At 43.9% G+C, this 22922-nt stretch overlaps 1 protein-coding gene across 1 annotated transcript in view; it reads right to left on the bottom strand.

Annotated features, from left to right (window-relative positions):
* rgl2 (ral guanine nucleotide dissociation stimulator-like 2) overlaps positions 1-18061 on the bottom strand; it is a 45374-nt gene extending 27313 nt beyond the window's left edge. Inside the window, exons 1-2 of the mRNA XM_079503182.1 lie at positions 17780-18061; positions 15668-15837 (exon numbers count right to left, since the gene is read on the bottom strand). Of these exons, the coding sequence (XP_079359308.1) occupies positions 15668-15826 (159 nt within the window). The 5' untranslated portion in view covers positions 15827-15837; positions 17780-18061. The remainder of the gene's footprint in view (positions 1-15667; positions 15838-17779) is intronic.
* Between the last annotated feature and the right edge of the window lie 4861 nt (positions 18062-22922).

Raw genomic sequence — 22922 nt, 5'->3', positions numbered from 1 at the left:
TGTGCATGCGTGCGTGCGTGCGTGCGTGCGTGCGTGCGTGCGTGTAAAATATAGTCTAGTACAGCCGTACACCCTAGTCTAGTAGTCTAGCCTATTCCAGCTGGAGAAACACCACAAAAGGCTTTGGTCAGGCTCTGCCAGTGGACCTAATTAGCTTAAGTCCCCTCACCTGTAGAATTCCCAGCCTCTGCCTCAGCCAATTGATTGCCATGGCAACCCCACCCTGCCTGGTTGATTACTTAACCAGTACACTTTTCACAGTCAGTTTTCACTAGACACAGGCAGACAGGCAGATACAGAGATCTCCATATACATTATGAGTCCAATAAGTACAAGTGGTTCTCAAATGTTTTATTTGTAAGCACCCCCTTAACTCTGAGAGGGTACGAATGTAACCAAATGGACGCTTACAGGTGTAAGGGTCCATTTGGTTCTCGTAAGGGTCCATTTGGCACACACACACACACACACACACACACACACACACACACACACACACACACACACACACACACACACACACACACACACACACACACACACAGTTAATGAAGGATCGTCAAGGGTCTACTAGGGTACTTTACTGCCTCGTACAGCCTAATAGACCCTAGTACAGCCTAGCACAGTCTACTAGAACCGAAAACAGCCTATTAGAGCCTAGTAGTCTAGTACAGCCATGTACACCCACGTCTAGCCTAGTCCAGCCTAGTGGGAGAATAGACTTGGAGAGTGGGGTATTTGTGTCTGTACTAGGCTATACTAGGTTGGATCAGGCTAGAATGGGGTGTACTAGGCTGTGCTAGACTCTAATAGCCTCTATTAGGCTGTACTAGGCTCTTGTCAGCCCTGTATTTCCTCGCACTTGGGAATAACCACTATGTACACGGGCAATCGTTTTTAAAGGAGTTAGTGTGCACGGCCAAAAGTTTTACATGAACATTTCTAGGTATAGTACTTTACTGCCTCATACAGCTTAATAGACCCTAGTACAGCCTAGCACAGTCTACTAGAGCCGAAAACAGCCTATTAAAGCCCAGTAGAGTCTAGTACAGCCATGTACACCCACGTCTAGCCTAGTCCAACCTAGTGGGAGAATAGACTAGGAGAGAGGGGTATTTAGATGGGTATACTAGGATAAACTAGGAGTATATACTAGAATAGGGTGTACTAGGCTGTACTAGGCTCTTGTCAGCCCTGTAGTTCCTCGCACTTGAAATAACCACTGTGTACACGGACAATAGTTTTTACAGGAGTTTGTGTGCATGGCCAATAGTTTTACATGAACATTTCTACGCTATAGTACTGTACTGCGTTGTACAGCCTAATATACCCTAGTACAGCCTAGCACAGTCTACTTGAGCCGAAAACAGCCTATTAGAGGCCAGTAGAGTCTAGTACAGCCATGTACACCCACGTCTAGCCTAGTCCAACCTAGTGGGAGAATAGACTAGGGGAGAGGGGTATTTAGATGGCTATACTAAGATATACTAGGCTGGATCAGGCTGGAAAGGGCTAGAATAGGGTGTACTAGGCTGTACTAGGCTCTTGTCAGCCCTGTAGTTCCTCGCACTTGAAATAACCACTGTGTACACGGACAATAGTTTTTACAGGAGTTTGTGTGCATGGCACACACACACACACACACACACACACACACACACACACACACACACACACAAACAAACAAACAAACAAACAAACAAACAAACAAACAAACAAACAAACAAACAAACAAACAAACAAACAAACAAACAAACAAACAAACAAACACACACACACACAGTTAATGAAGGATCGTCAAGGGTCTACTAGGGTACTTTACTGCCTCGTACAGCCTAATAGACCCTAGTACAGCCTAGCACAGTCTACTAGAACCGAAAACAGCCTATTAGAGCCTAGTAGTCTAGTACAGCCATGTACACCCACGTCTAGCCTAGTCCAGCCTAGTGGGAGAATAGACTTGGAGAGTGGGGTATTTGTGTCTGTACTATAGGCTATACTAGGTTGGATCAGGCTAGAATGGGGTGTACTAGGCTGTGCTAGACTCTAATAGCCTCTATTAGGCTGTACTAGGCTCTTGTCAGCCCTGTAGTTCCTCGCACTTGAAATAACCACTGTGTACACGGGCAATAGTTTTTACATGACTTTGTGTGCACGGCCAATAGTTTTACATGAACATTTCTACGCTATAGTACTGTGCCTCGTACAGCTGAATAGACCCTAGTACAGCCTAGCACAGTCTACTAGAGCCGAAAACAGCCTATTAGAGGCCAGTAGAGTCTAGTACAGCCTTGTACACACACGTCCAGCCTAGTGGGAGAATAGACTTGGAGAGGGGGGTATTTTGGTGGCTGTACTAGGCTATACTAGGTTGGATCAGGCTGGAAAAGGCTAGAATGGGGTGTACTAGGCTGTGCTAGACTCTAATAGCCTCTATTAGGCTGTACTAGGCTTTTGTCAGCCCTGTAGTTCCTCGCACTTGGGAATAACCACTGTGTACACAGGCAATAGTTTTTACAGGAGTTTGTGTGCACGGCCAATAGTTTTACATGAACATTTCTAGGCTATAGTACTTTACTGCCTCGTACAGCCTAATAGAGCCTAGTACAGTCTGCTAGAGATGGAAACAGCCTATTGGAGCCCAGTAGAGTCTAGTACAGCCTTGTACACCCACGTTTAGCTTAATCCAGCCTAGTGGGAGAATAGACTTGGAGAGGGGGGTATTTTGGTGGCTGTAATAGGCTATACTAGGTTGGATCAGGCTGGAAAAGGCTAGAATGGGGTGTAGTAGGCTGTGCTAGACTCTAATAGCCTCTATTAGGCTGTACTAGGCTCTTGTCAGCCCTGTAGTTCCTCGCACTTGGGAATAACCACTGTGTACACGGGCAATAGTTTTTACAGGAGTTTGTGTGCACGGCCAATAGTTTTACATGAACATTTCTAGGCTATAGTACTGTGACACTGCCACATAAAATGTGAAATGTGAAACAATGTATTTCCTGGCCTGGTAGTAGTATGAAAGAAAATTAAACATACTGGGGGAATAACAGGGGAATATGTTTGTGAAACCAAGGTTGAATATTTAACACTGAAATGTAGTGTACGGATATACAAGATAATGTGTTGTGTGTAATTGAACTAGGGTCATCAATGTTCTGTTATGACAAGGGTTGATCACAAGGGGAGCTGTGGGGAAATGTGTGTGAGAAATATTGCCAGGAAACTATAAAAGACCAGGAAGTGAGGCGCCGAGCCTGGGTTCCATTTTGGGCAGTAAGGAGAGAGTTTGGTGTTGCTAGTTTTCTTTGCCAAACAGACTCTTTTAAAGGCCAATACTATGCCAATTCAGAGGTAAAACGCAACCAATGCCGGTCTGACCGAAGAACTTTGCCAAGGGAAGAAATAAAGTTTGGTAGGCCAGCTTCTGAGGCTAGGAGCTCTGTCAAACAAACAGGGCTGGTGAACAAAGGACCCAGCGGACCACGCCCGACTTAAAGGTTGGGTGAGCAGCATATATTTTTTCATCTTTCCGGTAAGCAAGGCATTGCCTTTTTGTTTTGTACATTTTTTGGACTGTTTAAATTGAACAGAAGAGGATCTACAGCAGTTGGATTAATCTGGATACTCTGAGTACTTTTTTCGGGATTACTTTTGGAACACTGACTTTGGGGGCACCTTTAAAGGGACATTGCAGGGGATAATTTGAAGGGACTGGAACATTTAATTTACTTTTTGAAGGGATTGATTGCCCAGTTTGTATGATTTTGGTTTGATTCGATCTGTAATTATTATAAAGACCAGCCATTTCACCTAAAGGGAAATAGTTTTGCGTTTTCCTTGTGCTCTTTACTACTGTTCATTTCCAGTATCTAGATTTACTGTCGCAGGTACAGGACCTTTATTTATTTATTTTATTTTATATAACTCAGACTTATACGCCAATAGGCCTGATTGTTATAGTACTTTACTGCCTCGTACAGCCTAATAGACCCTAGTACAGCCTAGCACAGTCTACTAGAGCCGGAAAACAGCCTATTAGAGGCCAGTAGAGTCTAGTACAGCCATGTACACCCACGTCTAGCCTAGTCCAGCCTAGTGGGAGAATAGACTTGGAGGGGGGGGTATTTTGGTGGCTGTACTAGGCTATACTAGGTTGGATCAGGCTGGAAAAGGCTAGAATGGGGTGTACTAGGCTGTGCTAGACTCTAATAGCCTCTATTAGGCTGTACTAGGCTCTTGTCAGCCCTGTAGTTCCTCGCACTTGGGAATAACCACTGTGTACACGGGCAATAGTTTTTACAGGAGTTTGTGTGCACGGCCAATAGTTTTACATGAACATTTCTAGGCTATAGTACTTTACTGCCTCGTACAGCCTAATAGAGCCTAGTACAGTCTGCCAGAGCCGGAAACAGCCTATTGGAGCCCAGTAGAGTCTAGTACAGCCTTGTACACCCACGTTTAGCTTAATCCAGCCTAGTGGGAGAATAGACTAGGAGGGGGGGGGGGGGGGGGGGGTATTTAGATGGCTGTACTAGGCTATACTAGGCTACATCAGGCTGGAATAGGCTAGAATAGGGTGTACTAGACTCTTGTCAGCCCTGCAGTTCCTCGCACTTGAAATAACCACTGTGTACACGGGCAATAGTTTTTACAGGAGTTTGTGTGCACGGCCAATAGTTTTACATGAACATTTCTAGGCTATAGTACTTTACTGCCTCGTACAGCCTAATATAGCCTAGTACAGTCTGCTAGAGCCGAAAACAGCCTATTGGAGCCCAGTAGAGTCTAGTACAGCCTTGTACACCCAAGTTTAGCTTAGTCCAGCCTAGTGGGAGAATAGACTTGGAGAGAGGGGTATTGAGATGGCTGTACTAGGCTATACTAGGTTGGATCGGGCTGGAAAGGGCTAGAATAGGGTGTACTAGGCTGTACTAGACTCTTGTCAGCCCTGTAGTTCCTCGCACTTGAAATAACCACTGTGTACACGGGCAATAGTTTTTACAGGAGTTTGTGTGCACGGCCAATAGTTTTACATGAACATTTCTAGGCTATAGTACTTTACTGCCTCGTACAGCCTAATAGACCCTAGTACAGCCTAGCACAGTCTACTAGAGCCGAAAACAGCCTATTAGAGGCCAGTAGGGTCTGGTACAGCCATGTACACCCACGTCTAGCCTAGTCCAGCCTAGTGGGAGAATAGACTTGGAGAGGGGGGTATTTTGGTGGCTGTACTAGATTATACTAGGTTGGATCAGGCTGGAAAAGGCTAGAATGGGGTGTACTAGGCTGTGCTAGACTCTAATAGCCTCTATTAGGCTGTACTAGGCTCTTGTCAGCCCTGTAGTTCCTCGCACTTGGGAATAACCACTGTGTACACGGGCAATAGTTTTTACAGGAGTTTGTGTGCACGGCCAATAGTTTTACATGAACATTTCTACGCTATAGTACTTTACTGCCTCGTACAGCCTAATAGAGCCTAGTACAGTCTGCTAGAGCCGGAAACAGCCTATTGGAGCCCAGTAGAGTCTAGTACAGCCTTGTACACCCACGTTTAGCTTAATCCAGCCTAGTGGGAGAATAGACTAGGAGGGGGGGTATTTAGATGGCTGTACTAGGCTATACTAGGCTACATCAGGCTGGAATAGGCTAGAATAGGTTGTACTAGACTCTTGTCAGCCCTGCAGTTCCTCGCACTTGAAATAACCACTGTGTACACGGGCAATAGTTTTTACAGGAGTTTGTGTGCACGGCCAATAGTTTTACATGAACATTTCTAGGATATAGTACTTTACTGCCTCGTACAGCCTAATAGAGCCTAGTACAGTCTGCTAGAGCCGAAAACAGCCTATTGGAGCCCAGTAGAGTCTAGTACAGCCTTGTACACACAAGTTTAGCTTAGTCCAGCCTAGTGGGAGAATAGACTTGGAGAGAGGGGTATTTAGATGGCTGTACTAGGCTATACTAGGTTGGATCGGGCTGGAAAGGGCTAGAATAGGGTGTACTAGGCTGTACTAGACTCTTGTCAGCCCTGTAGTTCCTCGCACTTGAAATAACCACTGTGTACACGGGCAATAGTTTTTACAGGAGTTTGTGTGCACGGCCAATAGTTTTACATGAACATTTCTAGGATATAGTACTTTACTGCCTCGTACAGCCTAATAGAGCCTAGTACAGTCTGCTAGAGCCGAAAACAGCCTATTGGAGCCCAGTAGAGTCTAGTACAGCCTTGTACACACAAGTTTAGCTTAGTCCAGCCTAGTGGGAGAATAGACTTGGAGAGAGGGGTATTTAGATGGCTGTACTAGGCTATACTAGGTTGGATCGGGCTGGAAAGGGCTAGAATAGGGTGTACTAGGCTGTACTAGACTCTTGTCAGCCCTGTAGTTCCTCGCACTTGAAATAACCACTGTGTACACGGGCAATAGTTTTTACAGGAGTTTGTGTGCACGGCCAATAGTTTTACATGAACATTTCTAGGCTATAGTACTTTACTGCCTCGTACAGCCTAATAGACCCTAGTACAGCCTAGCACAGTCTACTAGAGCCGAAAACAGCCTATTAGAGGCCAGTAGGGTCTGGTACAGCCATGTACACCCACGTCTAGCCTAGTCCAGCCTAGTGGGAGAATAGACTAGGAGGGGGGGTATTTAGATGGCTATACTAAGCTATACTAGGCTGGATCAGGCTGGAATAGGCTAGAATAGGGTGTACTAGGCTGTACTGGACTCTAATAGACTCTATTAAGCTGTACTATAGGCTCTTGTGAGTCCTGAACCTTTTCGCACTTGGGAATAACCACTGTGTACACAGGCAATAGTTTTTACATGTGTGTGCACGACCAATAGTTTACCAATAGACCAACAAAATATGCTGGACTAGGCTGAACTAGGCTGGACTAGGCTGCTCTGCGTGCGTGCGTGCGTGCGTGCGTGCGTGCGTGCGTGCGTGCGTGCGTGCGTGCGTGCGTGCGTGCGGGTCCACGGGAGGTCACTATATCAGAAACACTGTTTCCCATAGCATACTGTGGCCCTACAGGACATTACTGTACTATAGTCTATGTAAAACTATTGGCCGTGCACCCAAACTCATGTCAAAACTATGGCCTGTGTACACACTACAGTGGTTCATCTCAAGCGTGAGGACCTACAGGGCTGACAAGAGCCTAGTAGACCCTATTCTAGCCTTTCCCAGGCTGGACTAGGCTGCTCTAGGCTGGACTAGGCTTCTCAAATCTGGACTAGGCTGGACTAGGCTGGTCTAGGCTGGACTAGGCTGCACTAGGCTGGACTAGGCTGGCCTAGGCTGCACTAGGCTGCACTAGGCTGTACACTACAGTGGTTCATCTCAAGCGTGAGGACCTACAGGGCTGACAAGAGCCTAGTAGACCCTATTCTAGCCTTTCCCAGGCTGGACTAGGCTGCTCTAGGCTGGACTAGGCTTCTCAAGTCTGGACTAGGCTGGACTAGGCTGGTCTAGGATGGACTAGGCTGCACTAGGCTGGACTAGGCTGTACTAGGGTGGACTAGGCTGTACTATGGCCTGTGTACACACTACAGTGGTTCATCTCAAGCGTGAGGACCTACAGGGCTGACAAGAGCCTAGTAGACCCTATTCTAGCCTTTCCCAGGCTGGACTAGGCTGCTCTAGGCTGGACTAGGCTTCTCAAGTCTGGACTAGGCTGGACTAGGCTGGTCTAGGCTGCACTAGGCTGGACTAGGCTGTACTAGGGTGGACTAGGCTGTACTAGGCTGGACTAGGCTGGCCTAGGCTGCACTAGGCTGCACTAGGCTGTACTAGGGTGGACTAGGCTGTACTAAGATGGACTAGGCTGTACTAGGCTGCACTAGGCTGTACTAGGCTGTACTAGGCGGGAGGTCACTATATCAGAAACACTGTTTCCCATAGCATACTGTGGCCCTACAGGACATTACTGTACTATAGTCTATGTAAAACTATTGGCCGTGCACCCAAACTCATGTAAAAACTATGGCCTGTGTACACACTACAGTGGTTCATCTCAAGCGTGAGGACCTACAGGGCTGACAAGAGCCTAGTAGACCCTATTCTAGCCTTTCCCAGGCTGGACTAGGCTGCTCTAGGCTGGACTAGGCTTCTCAAGTCTGGACTAGGCTGGACTAGGCTGGTCTAGGCTGGACTAGGCTGCACTAGGCTGGACTAGGGTGGACTAGGCTGTACTAGGCTGGACTAGGCTGGTCTAGACTGCACTAGGCTGCACTAGGCTGTACTAGGGTGGACTAGGCTGTACTAGGCTGCACTAGGCTGTACTAGGCTGTACTAGGCTGGACTAGGCTGGACTAGGATGTACTAGGCTGGACTAGGCTGTACGAGACATTACTGTACTATAGCCTATGTAAAACTATTGGCCGTGCACCCAAACTCATGTAAAAACTATGGCCTGTGTACACAGTGGTTCATCTCAAGCGTGAGGACCTACAGGGTTGACAAGAGCCTAGTACAGCCTAGTAGACCCTATTCTAGCCTTTCCCAGCCAGATCCAGCCTAGTATAGCCATCTAACTGTGCGTGCGTGCGTGCGTGCATGCATGCGTGCGTGCGTGCGTGCGTGCGTGCGTGCGTGCGTGCGTGCGTGCGTGCGTGCATGCGTGCGTGCGTGCGTGCGTGAGGGTCCACGGGAGGTCACTATACCAGAAACACTGTTTCCCATAGCATACTGTGGACCTACAGGACATTACTGTACTATAGTCTATGTAAAACTATTGGCCGTGCACCCAAACTCATGTAAAAACTATGGCCTTTGTACACACTACAGTGGTTCATCTGAAGCGTGAGGACCTACAGGGCTGACAAGAGCCTAGTAGACCCTATTCTAGCCTTTCCCAGCCAGATCCAGCCTAGTATAGCCATCTAACTGTGCGTGCGTGCGTGCGTGCGTGCGTGCGTGCGTGCGTGCGTGCGTGCGTGCGTGCGTGCGTGCGTGCGTGCGTGCGTGCGTGCGTGCGTGCGTGCGTGCGTGCGGGTCCACGGGAGGTCACTATATCAGAAACACTGTTTCCCATAGCATACTGTGGCCCTACAGGACATTACTGTACTATAGTCTATGTAAAACTATTGTCCGTGCACCCAAACTCATGTAAAAACTATGGCCTGTGTACACACTACAGTGGTTCATCTCAAGCGTGAGGACCTACAGGGCTGACAAGAGCCTAGTAGACCCTATTCTAGCCTTTCCCAGCCAGATCCAGGGTCCACGGGAGGTCACTATATCAGAAACACTGTTTCCCATAGCATACTGTGGGAGGTGTACACAGAGCACTGTTCTAATAGTTTTTGCCACCCTGTGGAATTATGCTTGAACTGCAAGATAGTGCCCTAAAAATGTATTAATAATAAACAAAGAAACAAATCAGTGTGGGTCATCCGTTGGACTGATGGGCGAACAAGTGGTGTCCACGCGAAGAGTCGGGCCCAGAGGACATGTAGAGTCCCCCCCCTGAATTTTCACGCCCCCATGGGCCGCACGGTGGGGACCGGAAATTTGGCCTGGTGCACTGGCCATAGTCACTATGTTTCATGCACACAAAACTTGATAAATGTAATAATAATAATAATAATAATAATAATAATAATAATAATAATAATAATAATAATAATAATAATAATAATAATAATAATCGAATCAGTTTATCCTTCCTGTGATCTCACATTCACACGGTTGAGACTTACAAACGGATGGACGTGAAAAAATAGGCTACCGTGCCTCCGGCCACCGGCTGTCCGCCGGTAGAAGCATAATAGTGCACAGGTTGTTATAGGTTAGAGTAAAACATTTTAGCAGCAATGGGGAGTGCACAGAATATGCGGGTAGACTAGCCGCTGTTACAGTATATAGAATATGCAGACTCTGGGAGTGGGACTTTAAAACTAGATCAATGTAGTTTTAGTCCTGATAGCAGCTGGGCTCAAAACGTATTGCAATGTTGGTCTGTCCATGCGTTCAATATGTTGAACTAACTACTGGCTGCTGGATTGCCATGGAATTCCCTGTGTACCTTCTATTCATGAATCCAAGAGGATACTGCTGTGGGGGGCAAACCCTGTTCACTACCTCACAGCCAGTGTTGGGCAGTAACAAGTCACTAGTAATATATTACTGTAATATTATTACTATTATTACTGCTCAGTAACGAGTAGTGTAAGGTATTACTCTGCCAAAACAGTAATATTATACCTATTTACTTTGTAAAAATAGCACATATTACGTATATTACTCAGGATTTGTTGGCTACTGTTTGAAAACATTTTTATTTAATTTTATTCTTATTCTTATTATTCAAAACAATTGGATTCAGTTCTAAAAGAAGCTGACTAAATGGATTGTGTTGTTGTACATCTCTTTGCGGGTGGGGGTGCAAAAGTAATCAATATTCAATCAATCAATTTTGTTAAGGAGTAATATGTAATAAGTAACATATTCTCTTGAGTAATATTTCCCAACACTGCTCACGAGTCACGGCTGAGGCACAACTACTGAAAATTGGTAGGTCGCAAGGACCTAGCTAGCTAGACACACAATATAGAATTGTAAAAATGGGTATAATTATAACTTATTCATATTCAGCACTGAATTCCCCCGCCCCAATGTTCTTTCTCACTTTGAAATGAGAGCACCCCCCCCCCCCCCCCCCCCCACAGACAGATGTGTTGTTTTCTCTTGACTCATATGGGACTCAAAATACATTGAAAATAGCATAGGCCTAAGCTATTTCTGAATCCATACCACCATTATCAGATATTCAGGTGTATTGAATCCCTCATTAACTACTACTGCATACTCACTAGAACATGCATTGATGTCGCATTACAATCTGGGTCAGAGAAAGATGCTTTTTGATGTAGGAACATTTGCCAAACAATCTGCAATTTGTAGTTCAGCTACCTCAAAGGGCAGAAGATACGGATCATGATCTAGGCTACTGTACTGCGGGTTAAGGGCTCTTCCGTGAGAAAAATCATGATAAGAGAATGGACTGGAATTTCTCCTGCTCCTGTGAATGTGATCCAACAAAAAGAAAAGCCAAGAAGATAATTCCTTATACTTTTCCACACTTGCACCATTGTGGACAAGTTTAACCATTGATTTGTTTATGTTCCCCACAACACATGAAACTTCTTTCATGACTCAATGCTCTCCTTTTCTTCATATTTCCATTCCATCCACAGCCCCCAATACAGGAAGTACATAATAAGTGGAGACAAACACAGGAAGCAGGACGTGCTGTCGTGTTGCGATGCTATTTTTCTTCCCCTCTCCTTCCATCACAACTCACAGCCATGCCTTTCCTGAATGTGCACTTTGACTAGTGGAGGGCACGAGAAAACATAGTAGGACACATAGCCCCATCATTGCCCCTGTTTTAAGAGTAAATGTTGCTGCTTTTATCCAAAGTGCTTCACAATGTGCATTACATTTAACCATTCACACACGCACGCACGCACGCACGCACGCACGCACGCACGCACGCACGCACGCACGCACGCACGCACGCACGCACGCACACACACACACACACACACACGGCAAAGGCAACCATGAGATGTACCATCTTGCTCATTGGTGTCTTGTTGCAAGGACACGCTAAGTGGGGAGCCGTAGATCAAACCAGGAACCTTCCGATTCCTCCTGAGCCGTTGCCGTCCCTTCTTTACACCGTTTTCAATTCCACTTCCGCCACCAGACTGTTGCACAACAACTCTTTTCAGTCCCCGACTCCCCTTCCTTTTATGTAAGCCCATATGTCGTCATACTTCCAAGACATAGCAAACCTTGGAACAAACAATTATGCATTCACCCAGCTGAACCCATCATTGTTTTCAATCTTACACAAGTCTAACCTCCGAATGAGGGTCATAAATGAAAGATGCCCATTGTTTTATTTGTTCCTTAACCCCTACAGCTTCCTTCCTATCTTTAAGAACAAGTGGTGTTCTAGAGGAAAATGTTATATATACTGTAGGAAACAATACTGTATGAATCTTAAATTCAATCAAACCAAACTGTCAAGGTTTAGTGTTCAGTGCATAACCGATTACAGAGAATGTATGGCCTCGTGGTAATGTAATTATGTAAAGCCTGAGTTATACTTGGTTGCACATCGTGTCACACAACCAAAAAGGTTGCACTGCGACACAGGGACACACTATGAGCTTGCAGATCTGCTATTTACGGTGTACAACACCAGCGCACAACTAAGTTTGTTGTTAGGTTCTTATCTTACGTATGACTCATGATGACTATTTTTATGTATTTGATCGATCATAGGGACACTCCGATGTATCGCTCGCCCACATATTGGTATTGGCTGATATTAGCCGATGGCAGTAGCCGATATTTATCTGTCGGTGTGTTGGTTATCTGCAGTCTACCAAGCTGTAAATAAATACTGAACATTTATTTATTGCATTGACGATGTATTTGTTTCCTGGCACAAAAGGGAGAATTAAAAATAACGAAAACTAATGAAACATATATCGCCATCAGTATCGGCTATCTGCTAAATAATAATAATAATTTCTATATCATCGGTGCATCTCTAATTAGTTTTTTGTTTTTGCATACTGTATGCTTAAATTGTAAATTGTAGGACTGTGTCTCTCACTGTCTGACAATAAACTCTTCGTATTATGACAAAGTATAACTCATGCTCATGCATCCACGTTTCCCCTCATTAAATAATCAGCATGTTGCTGTATTGGATTCCGCCTGACAGACAGTCATTGGGGATTGCCTATGATACAGTATACTGTGTGCACTGTGGCCAGGGGAGCAGGTGTTCAAAGAATCGACCTGCTGACCAGCATGTATATTATTTACCATGAGGCCCAATAGTTATTATCATGTGGTCTGAGCAAGAAGGAAGTCAGCTCAGCTTGAATGTTGAGTCAATGCAATGTCTTTTTTTAGCCTCCAGGGAGTTTCTTGAGGCTGTGTGTCAAAAAACCAAAGCCAAGAAGCAGATCGTGCGCAATTGTTGTCAAGTGAGAGCAAAGGGCCAAAAGGTGTGTGTGTTGAAGCTCAGTGAAAATGCGTGTGATTAGTTGAGATGATGAGAGATGAGATGAGATTAGTGTGGACAGAATGGAGGATTAAAGTCCAGAAGTAAAAGCATTAAAGAATTAAAAAATGAATTGACCACCTCGAAACATAACATGGTTTGGCTCAAAACGACTAACGTTGCATACTAACAGTATGCAAGGGATAATGTATGACGTGGCGGTAGTTGTTGAGAAATAATGACCGACAGGATGTTTAAACACAGAGACAAAGTTGAGGTGTTTAATCATCCTGAAGGGATATCCCGCTTATTACATGGCTACTTTATTAATAAATGAATACATTGACCCAAAAGTAACAACAACAACAACGAGGTATTTCCTTGCTTACGGTAATGAAAGTATTCCATAAGTGTCGTGCTGGCCGTCTGCCCAGCTGCAGCACAGTCGCCTCGGAAAACAAGGAAGTGAGTGTTGCTCAAATAGAATACATTTTCGGTGTCACACTGCATTGTCTATTTCTCGCTTCAAATGTTTTCAAAATCATTCTTGAGAGCAACGTTTTGTAAATTACATTGTTTGTTTGTTTGTTTGTTTGTTTGCAAAATCCAAGCAGAGCAGCAGGTGCTCTGATGCTCATTATCAAGAAATAACACACCGCTGAATTCAGCGATTGACCAATCAGAATCAAGCATTCAACAAAGCTATAACAAGTTAGCCTGGTTAATAAACCAGACCGAATCAGCCGTTGGCAAAAAAAATTGCCTACCAGCTGATTACGGTCTGGCGAGGCTCAGTAGCACGCCTCTTTCCTACAACCGAGAACAGGTCGGGCCAATCGGGACACGGTATGCAATATGGGCGGGCTTTGGTACAGTGACGTTCAATGCTTGAGACCTTTTGACTGACAGTAGCTCTGACCAATTGCGTCAAAGAGACATTGTATGAACCCGCCCCCCGGGAAATGAAATCCAAGTGGAGCCAGCCCAGACTAATATACCGCGACAGTGTTGTGTGATATTAGTCTGGCTTATTAGCCAGGCTAATAACAAGTTGCTATAACAATGACAACTTATTACCAAAGCACATGCAGCCTTTTCCTTACTTTTGAATTGTCTGAAAACTGATGGTCACCTTGAACATTCTTGTATTGAAAAAGGTAAATTACCTTACGCAATTGAAGTTTAAGATGAATATCTGAGTAGGTTTCCACTGTCCTGTGTCAGTAGTACCATACTGTATGGTAGGATAGTCCAAACTTTAAATCATGTTATTAAACTTCAACTGTGTCATTTAACTCCACTTTTACCGTCTAACATGCAGGTATGGCCCATACATGTTGTGCTAGATCGTTAATTACATTGAAAATGTGAGATCACTTTAATCTACTATATGAAACAGGCTATGAAACCAGTAATTCAGTGTATGGAACAACAGCAGTTGACATCATGCTTTGGTGGTGACTACACCATTCTTCTTCCTTACCCTTTCAGTCAACCAGTATGCCCCTGGGGTTTGATGAAAACCAACCAACCACATCTGCTGTTTACTCAAGAAACTGGAAGTTATGCCCTGTTTCTACACAAAGAAGCCCCTTCTAATACTGTGTTCAACAGAAACGTGCTATCTTTGCAATGGCCAAATTGTAGCATATGAACATTGTTATTAGCCTTCAGAAAAATGTAATTCACAATAATCCTATAGTATGCACATACTGAAAATCTAAATGCATAATGTTAAGTGCAATATAAAAACGTCCTCACTTTTGTCTTCAATTTGTCTTCAACTTTTGTCTTCAATGTTTGTGTTTGCACAAACACTCAAAACTGGCCATTCATTGTCAATGGCATTCAATGTTTGTGTTAGGACAAACACTCAAAACTGTCCATTCATTGTCAATGGCATTCAATGTTTGTGTTAGGACAAACACTCAAAACTGGCCATTCATTGTCAATGGCATTCAATGTTTGTGTTAGGACAAACACTCAAAACTGTCCATTCATCCAATGTTTGTGTTAGGGCAATGTTTGTTTACACAAACCCTCAAAGCTGGACATAGGGCTGGCTCAAAAAGAAACAAAGAAAAACCAGATAAAGTGCCCCTCGGGGGACACATGTCTCCACCAGACCAGGTCAGGTTGTGGCCTCCTGGTGGCGCTATAATAGGCCAATGTGAAAAGGGTGCCATTTCTTCTTACGCCTTGGATGGGAATTGGATGATTAGAGGCATTTTGTTCCAAAAATGTGTTTTGCAAAAATCCACCTGTTGGTGGCGCTATAACAGGCCAATGTGAAAAGTGTGGGATATATTCCTCAGCCTAGTAGGAAAGTCTGTGAAAGATTTCACGTAAATTGCACGCTGCGTTCATGATTTGAGGCTGTTTGTTCAAAAGGGGCCAATCCTGCAAAAAAAATGTTGTCATTGACCGGGTTAACGGTGCTGGAGATTAGCTGTACACAGATGGACGGACGGACACACACACACGGACGGAGTGCAAAACATACTCTCTCCCCATGCCTTCGGCCTGGTGCAGACAAAAAAGCACTTGCAGCTTTCTCAGACTGTTGGATATATTGCATGCGCATGTGCAAGTTCAATGAAAAGTTTGAAAACAAAAACAAATGATATATAATACCTGTGAAACTTCCATTTCATTGCTGACGATCCCTCTCCCTGATTGATCACTTAAAGTTCTGTTGTCAGGCTGTAATGGTCGGTAACCAATGAGAGGCACATCTCCAGACTCCACCCCTGGCAGGTCCAAACCACCTGTTCGCAGACTTCGGGGGAGCATAGTGCCAGCTGCTACAAAGAGAAACAAAGAGAGATAGACATCAATAAACACAAGTTAAAGGCCATGTTAATTCCTGACCCTACTAATCTCTAATATAAATATGTATAGCACATAACCCATCTATTATAATCATGTGTATGTATACTATACCTCTGAGTACATATGTACAGATATAATATTGTGCACTTACTATGTGATTATGAAAAAATGACAACAGGTAGAATGGCAATGCCGTGTTGAGAAAGAGTGATGGACACACAAGTCAAGTCATACCTTTTAAGTTTTCATTCAGTGTTAAATCAATGGAATTTACTGCATGCCTTTGGTTTATACCAAAGGACTATCCACTTTTAACCTGGCATCCCTATTTTGGGCATGTCATTAGAAAAAACAAAACAAAAAATGTAATTAAAAGTATTACTTTTTTCTCTCTCAAAAAACGATCAATAAGCTCACAACACAAACAGGGCCTCAGAGCTTAATTGGTTAACGGCCTATTATGTAACAATATTGTTAGCAAGAAGGTCGACAGTCCATCACTTAATTTGTATGGAATTTACATTTCACTGGGACTGGGCCCGACACTGCTCAGGATTTGAATGGCAACCAATGTTTCCCTTTTCCTTGTCCCTCTTTGCTATTCGGATTGCCCTGAAGATACACATCACATACTGTAAACACAACATTCAGGCAGAGAGGAAGAGGAAGGGTGTGTGGGAGAAATAGTAGAGAGAGATAAACAGGCAGACATGCAGACAAAGATAGAGCCAGAAATACATAAAGAAGGGGGTGCAGATATAACCGGCTATGGCTATATAAAGTTGACGTAATCATACATTATGATGCATGGCTGTTGTAACAATGGCATTTCTTAAACGTATTAATTTCAAGGACCTCCAGTCCATACATGTGTACACTGCAGAGTTACAGTCCTGTAAGGACCTCCAGTCCATACATGTGTACACTGCAGAGTTACAGTCCTGTAAGGACCTCCAGTCCACATGTGTACACTGCAGAGTTACAGTCCTGTAAGGACCTCCAGTCCACATGTGTACACTGCAGAGTTACAGTCCTGTAAGGACCTCCAGTCCACATGTGTACACTGCAGAGTTACAGTCCTGTAAGGGCCCTTTAAAATCCCTCAAGGAATCCTGAGGGTCCCTGGACCCCAATTTGAGAACAACTGCTGTTTCCCTGATCTTGCATTAATAATGTAGTGCAGAATGTCTGACCATGGGCAGAACTGTGCAACACCATTTGCTTACTGAATATAAGTACAATCAGACCCTCCAGATGATGTGTCAATGTTCCTGCTTATATCCAGTTCTGTCATCATCATCATCATCATCATCATCATCATCATCATCATCATCAAACTGGTTAAAACAACACTTACTAACACTACTCACAAGCAGTTGTAACATACCAACATTGGTGTCTACCAGACTCCAGATTCAAGATCACATGACTTGAGGAAACTAATTATGTTCATGTTGCCTCTATGCATGATGAAATAACAAATGGCATCATTAATTGGGAAGTTGTACCACGACCAACGGTTTTCCAGATATGTGAATACCTCCTATTCACTGACTAACCAAAGCTACAACAGCCTGTATGCTAACAGCTGAGGTGTACACAAACTGTAACTAGGCTACAGCAGTCACACCTCACAAGCTCCATTCAACACATTCAGCCATTGGGTGGTGCTATGTTGACCTGACTCCTAAAATTGTGTCACAACCACAATGTAGCCGATACGATAAAAAAACATATTCCGTTTAAACTGTTAAAGTTTGCAAGTAATGACCAATGAACTGCCCTGTTTAACACAATACACGAATGAATTATGTATGCAGTCCCTGACTCCCTATTAAATGTTATGCTGCTTGGCTCCGGTATTAAAAAGAAACGATGAATGTAGCCTACAAGCTGTAATTCCATGCAACTTACTGATAGCCAAATCACATTCGCTGGATGTTGTGTACGCAAGTACGCAACTGTGGTCAGCTGAATTCAGACTGCATTGGATGGCTGCTGTTTTCTGGCGATAGGAGGAGACACGACAACCAGGTCCGTTTCAGATGAGAGAGGAGAGTCTCTTTAGCCCAACATCCGTCTAACGCCGACGACGAGCCGAGGGCGTCTCTCTTCTCTTCCCCTTCCCTTGCTATCAATGTCCCCTGCTCGCCTGTCAAACCTTTATCAGCTGATAGCACTTTGGTGAGGCTGCAAACTCTCTCTCTCTCTCTCTCTCTCTCTCTCTCTCTCTCTCTCCTCTCTCCTCTCTCCTTCCTCTCTCTCTCTCTCTCTCTCCCTCTCTCCTCTCTCCTCTCTCTCTCTCTCTAGTCTCTCACTGGCTACCTCGCTCTCTCTTTCTAATGACGACGCAGTTCCTTATTGTTCACCTTATGCTACGGTCACGGGTCACCATAGCCCTGAATTATCATGGCAGTCATGTTTCAGGGCTAGGGTCACCACAGCAAAGTGAAAAGTGTAAAACAAATACATTTGATGATGATGATGATGATGATGATGATTATTATTATTATTACCCATAATAATATTAAATAAAAATAATTTCATGATTATTATGCTTTGTAAAACCATTATATTATAACTATAATTAGGCTACGCTTTGTGTGCGTACGTGTCTATATCTACATCTACACGTTGTGAGCTTGTAGATCAACTATTTTAACTATTTTAAAAGGTTTTTTTAAATATAAGTTTAGGGATAATCACATCATAGGCTAATCATAATCATAGATCATGTCATGTTTATGACACATCATCATCATCATCACACATCATCTGTCAAGAAAGGTCAAAAATCACACCTGTGTGAACTGAGCGGTGCAACTATACATTTATTGTTATACTGATCTGTATTGTATTGTAGTGTACTGTGCTCTGCTCCGGTCCCCGGAACATCCAGACCCCAGGACCACGCCCAGGGGGCTGGCCCGGTTACGGCGAGCCTTCCCGCGTCCGAAACGGTCGAGAAATGACAGTTATCGTGTTGCAGCTTTCCGTGCTCACGTACACATACATACGGACACACATAGCTGCGTAATGGAGCGAAGCTAGGCACCGCTCAAAAAGGACCTGCTTCTATGAAAAGTTCAGCCAAAGGGACCTACCTGTGCAGCATGGAGAGATTAGGCTTAGTTCACTGGAGGTGTAGTGCATGCTCGCCACCTAGTGGTACCAGTAGGACATTCACACTTCATCATTTTCATTATGCCAGGGGCCATTTTGATCCGCTCAACAATATTACCACATGCTTTACTAGTGTAAGTCATGCAGCCTCAGACAAAAAAAACGAACAAAGTGAAATTACAAGCATCAGGAGGAGTGAAAATAAACTATGCCACTAGTCTGAGTATGACCACACTCCTGCAAATAAATAAACAGTAAATAAATAATAATAATAAATTAATTATTTATTTATTTATAAACCAGTAAGACGCCTGATGGCGAGAAGCGACCTCGCCCTAAAGGCCATATGGAGCATGTCTTGAGTGTACAGGGTTTGATGAGGTCAGATCAACATATGGAATGTCAGAACAGGTCAGCTCCATATATGGAGATCTAAGGGTGGCAGCGGTGGCAGTGTCTTGAGTGTACAGGGTTTGATGAGGGCACATTTTTCAGGTCTGTCGAGAACTCTAGTTTTCGCCGGCTGCCGGGTGCGGCTGCACAAATAACTTTGGGGCGGGCCCGTCTAGAGTTTAAATAGACAGGTATCAGTCAAAAGGGAGACATCGAAGAGGAAGGATGGATGGGGAAGGATCAACATATGGAATGTCAGAACAGGTTCTGATATATATCCATATATTGATGACATCAGGGATCTCCATAGGCTATATGGGCTTAATTGCGACAGCAGGTCGCATTTACTATGATATGATCCCTGATTTACTATTATCCCTGATGATGTCATAGTGATGTCACGAGACCCGGCACGGGGGCTTTCCCCATGTATGGGGATTTTGATGATGTCATAGTGATGTCACGAGACCTGGGCACAATATGGGCTTTCCCCCATGTATGGGAATTTTGAGTGACAAAAAACACAAGATTTCATAGTTAGCCGCGATAATAAATCGCAATAATAAACTAGAACTTCACTCTGTCGAGTGCCTACTAGAGCGTGCAAGTACTGTCGACTGCTACGAACTTTCAAATCTCAGCCTCTCTGTAAAACATTGAAATTAAATACTAAAGTCGGTTATAACTGGCTGTCAATGGTGACGTAATTACGATATGTTTCAATATTGGTTGGGTAACAGGTAACGTATGTATACATGTATGTAAGTTGTAAGTTGAAAGTACTATAGGCCTACTGTGGTCGGCTGTCTTTTTTATGCGTATGCTCGTGGTATGTATACTGATTTTGAGTGTGACGTAATGAAGATATGTATCAATGCTGGGGTATAACTGGCTTTCGATGGTGACGTAATAAAGATAGGCCTATCTCACAGTCATTCCCCGCCCCCTTTCCAGACCTAGTGGTGTTGACGTGACGTCACTCCATAGACATTACATGTTAAAATACCTACATTCAGAAGCCATAAACAACGCTTTTTCCATATGGACCAGAGCTACATCCCTACCTGCTTTCTCTGCACCATTTAAGGCCGTTTCCAAATATTAAAATGTAAAAGACCAATATTATTATGAAGAAAACAAGATGGTAAAACAGCTAAAACAAATAGAATAAAGTTTACCTTCAGAAAAAGCGTTGTTTATGGCTTCTGAATGTAGGTATTTTAACATGTCTATGGAGTGACGTCACGTCAACACCATTAGCTCAGAAAAGGGGGCGGGGAAACACTATGTCCTTTTTTTGGGAAACACTGTCAAACACAACAACATAGAAATACACAACCTCGACTAGAGCACAGCCATACCTGTCCTCATTGCGCACGTAAGGCCTCCTGCATGAATACATAAACCTGTTTCCCTAAAGCCTCTTTAGCCTACACACACCTATCGACATGTGGCAGTATTAAAACCATTCGCAGAGAAATGTGTGGTGCGAGTGGTGACTTTCTTCATCTCATTTAAATATAAAAACTTCTTCAGCATCAAAGAAATTAAATTGAATTACATTTTTTTAAGAGTGAAGAGAGCCTACTGTCAGCTGTCCAGCAGTCCAAATATTATTAAATTAAATTTCAGAATGGTAGACCTGAGGCCTGAGGCCTATCATACCAGGCCGCAGGCCTGAGGCCTACCATTGCGTGGCACATCTATGCACGGAATGTCTATGTTCATAGGCATCAGTATATATAACACGAGCATACACATAAAAAAGCCAGCATGTATGTATGTATTAGGGCTGCACGATATGGACACAATATCAGTATTTATGCCAAATATTGCGATATCGGTACGATATGCAATATTACTGTTAAAATTCCATATTCTACATTTTAAGTGTTGAACATTGAAAACTAAATTAACATTCAAAAAGGTGTGTGTGTGAGTGAGTACGCTAACAAACTGGACAAGGGCTAACACCTATAGCACAGCCCCCCCCCCCCCCCGACACACACACACACACACACACACACACACACACACACACACACACACACACACACACACACACAGAGATTTTTCCCTCTTTCATGCTCTGTTTTAGCCTGTGCCCCTATTTTTTGAGGGGCACAGGCTAAAACAGAGGGATGTTGATACGATAAATCGATATTGCATTACCGTTGCCTTTTTGCGATACTGATATTGCGCATGTTCATACCTCGATAACGATACGATATCGATATATTGTTCAGCCTTATGCTACTTTCTGTCGGTGTCCCTTTTGTACCCATAGAGATCTCTGTGTCTGTCTGTCGACCTGTTTATTGCCATATGATCCCTGATGTCATTAGTATAGCCATGATACCCTGTATATTGGCATGCCTATATATGGGCATATTGGTTGGATTGGTGGTTCTGGACAATTGGATATCCATATATGCCCATATATTGACATATCAGTCAGATCTGCAGTTCTGGACAACCACATATTGAATCAGTGACGGGGCACCGCCATAGAGTTATAAAGGATAGAGGACGGACGAGGAGTAACAGCCCTGCCCCCCCGCTATTCATTTATTTCAATGGAAGTTGCTCAGTGGCGTTTGAAGTACCCGGAAGACTGCCGGAAGTACCATTATAACTCAATGTCTCGAGCGAGCGGAAGTTAAGAGCTGTCTCAAATTTGAGGTCAGGGTTTATGCATATTACGCACATGACGTCACTGAGCATCCGTCCACCCCCATGAACATCCCAGAATGTGTTTCAGCTTTGGCCAGTATGGTAGTTGCAGCTTCAACGTTGGCCAGCATTTCTGAGGGCTTGGGCACCACTCTCCCCCGAGTCCTTGCCTCTAGAGGGTATGCACGTGACATCATCATCATCTATCTGAGTAATTTAGCGCCGGCTATCGGCCGTTGGAAAACCCTTGATTTGACCAGAAACGCCATTCATGGCACCGTTTTGGAGATACAAGCCATTGAAAACAGCAGATACTGTAGAACGCATGTGGATGCACGCGCAATTTCAAGATGGCGCGGTCCAGTGTCACTTGAATGCTAACGGGAGTCGGCTATCGACTTGATCAAATCAAAACATGGATTAAACTATTTACGTGATAGAATGTATTTACGGGATTGGCAGGGGGCCAGACTAAATCTTATTTACGGGAACTATACACTGTTGGCGGGCTTAAACAACGTTAATCTCATGTTGCCACTCACTTTGCCACTCGATTTGCCACTCACTTTATGCTGAGGTCCTGCCTATATGGGCTATCAGGTTTGTTAATAGGATAGCCATTTTTATAATATATATTTGTAGACCATTATTTTATTACAACTTCCAGCCCATATTTTAAAAAAAACACACAGATATTATAAGTAGATGGTCTGGTTTTGTCAGCAATGTTTCTGTATATTGACTCAAACTATAGTCCTATATGCACTGTTGATTGATCCACTACTTCAAGCTAATTTTATTGATTAATAATGTCTGGCAACTAAGTGCATTTCAAGTTTGAGTTCATTTTAAGTTTGGATTTCAAAGG

Source organism: Electrona antarctica, assembly GCF_951216825.1.
Source record: "Electrona antarctica genome assembly, chromosome: 6".
NCBI classification, from domain to species: domain Eukaryota; kingdom Metazoa; phylum Chordata; class Actinopteri; order Myctophiformes; family Myctophidae; genus Electrona; species Electrona antarctica.
Note: the sequence above shows the minus strand (reverse complement) of the source record. Positions and strands in the feature narration are given on the sequence as shown.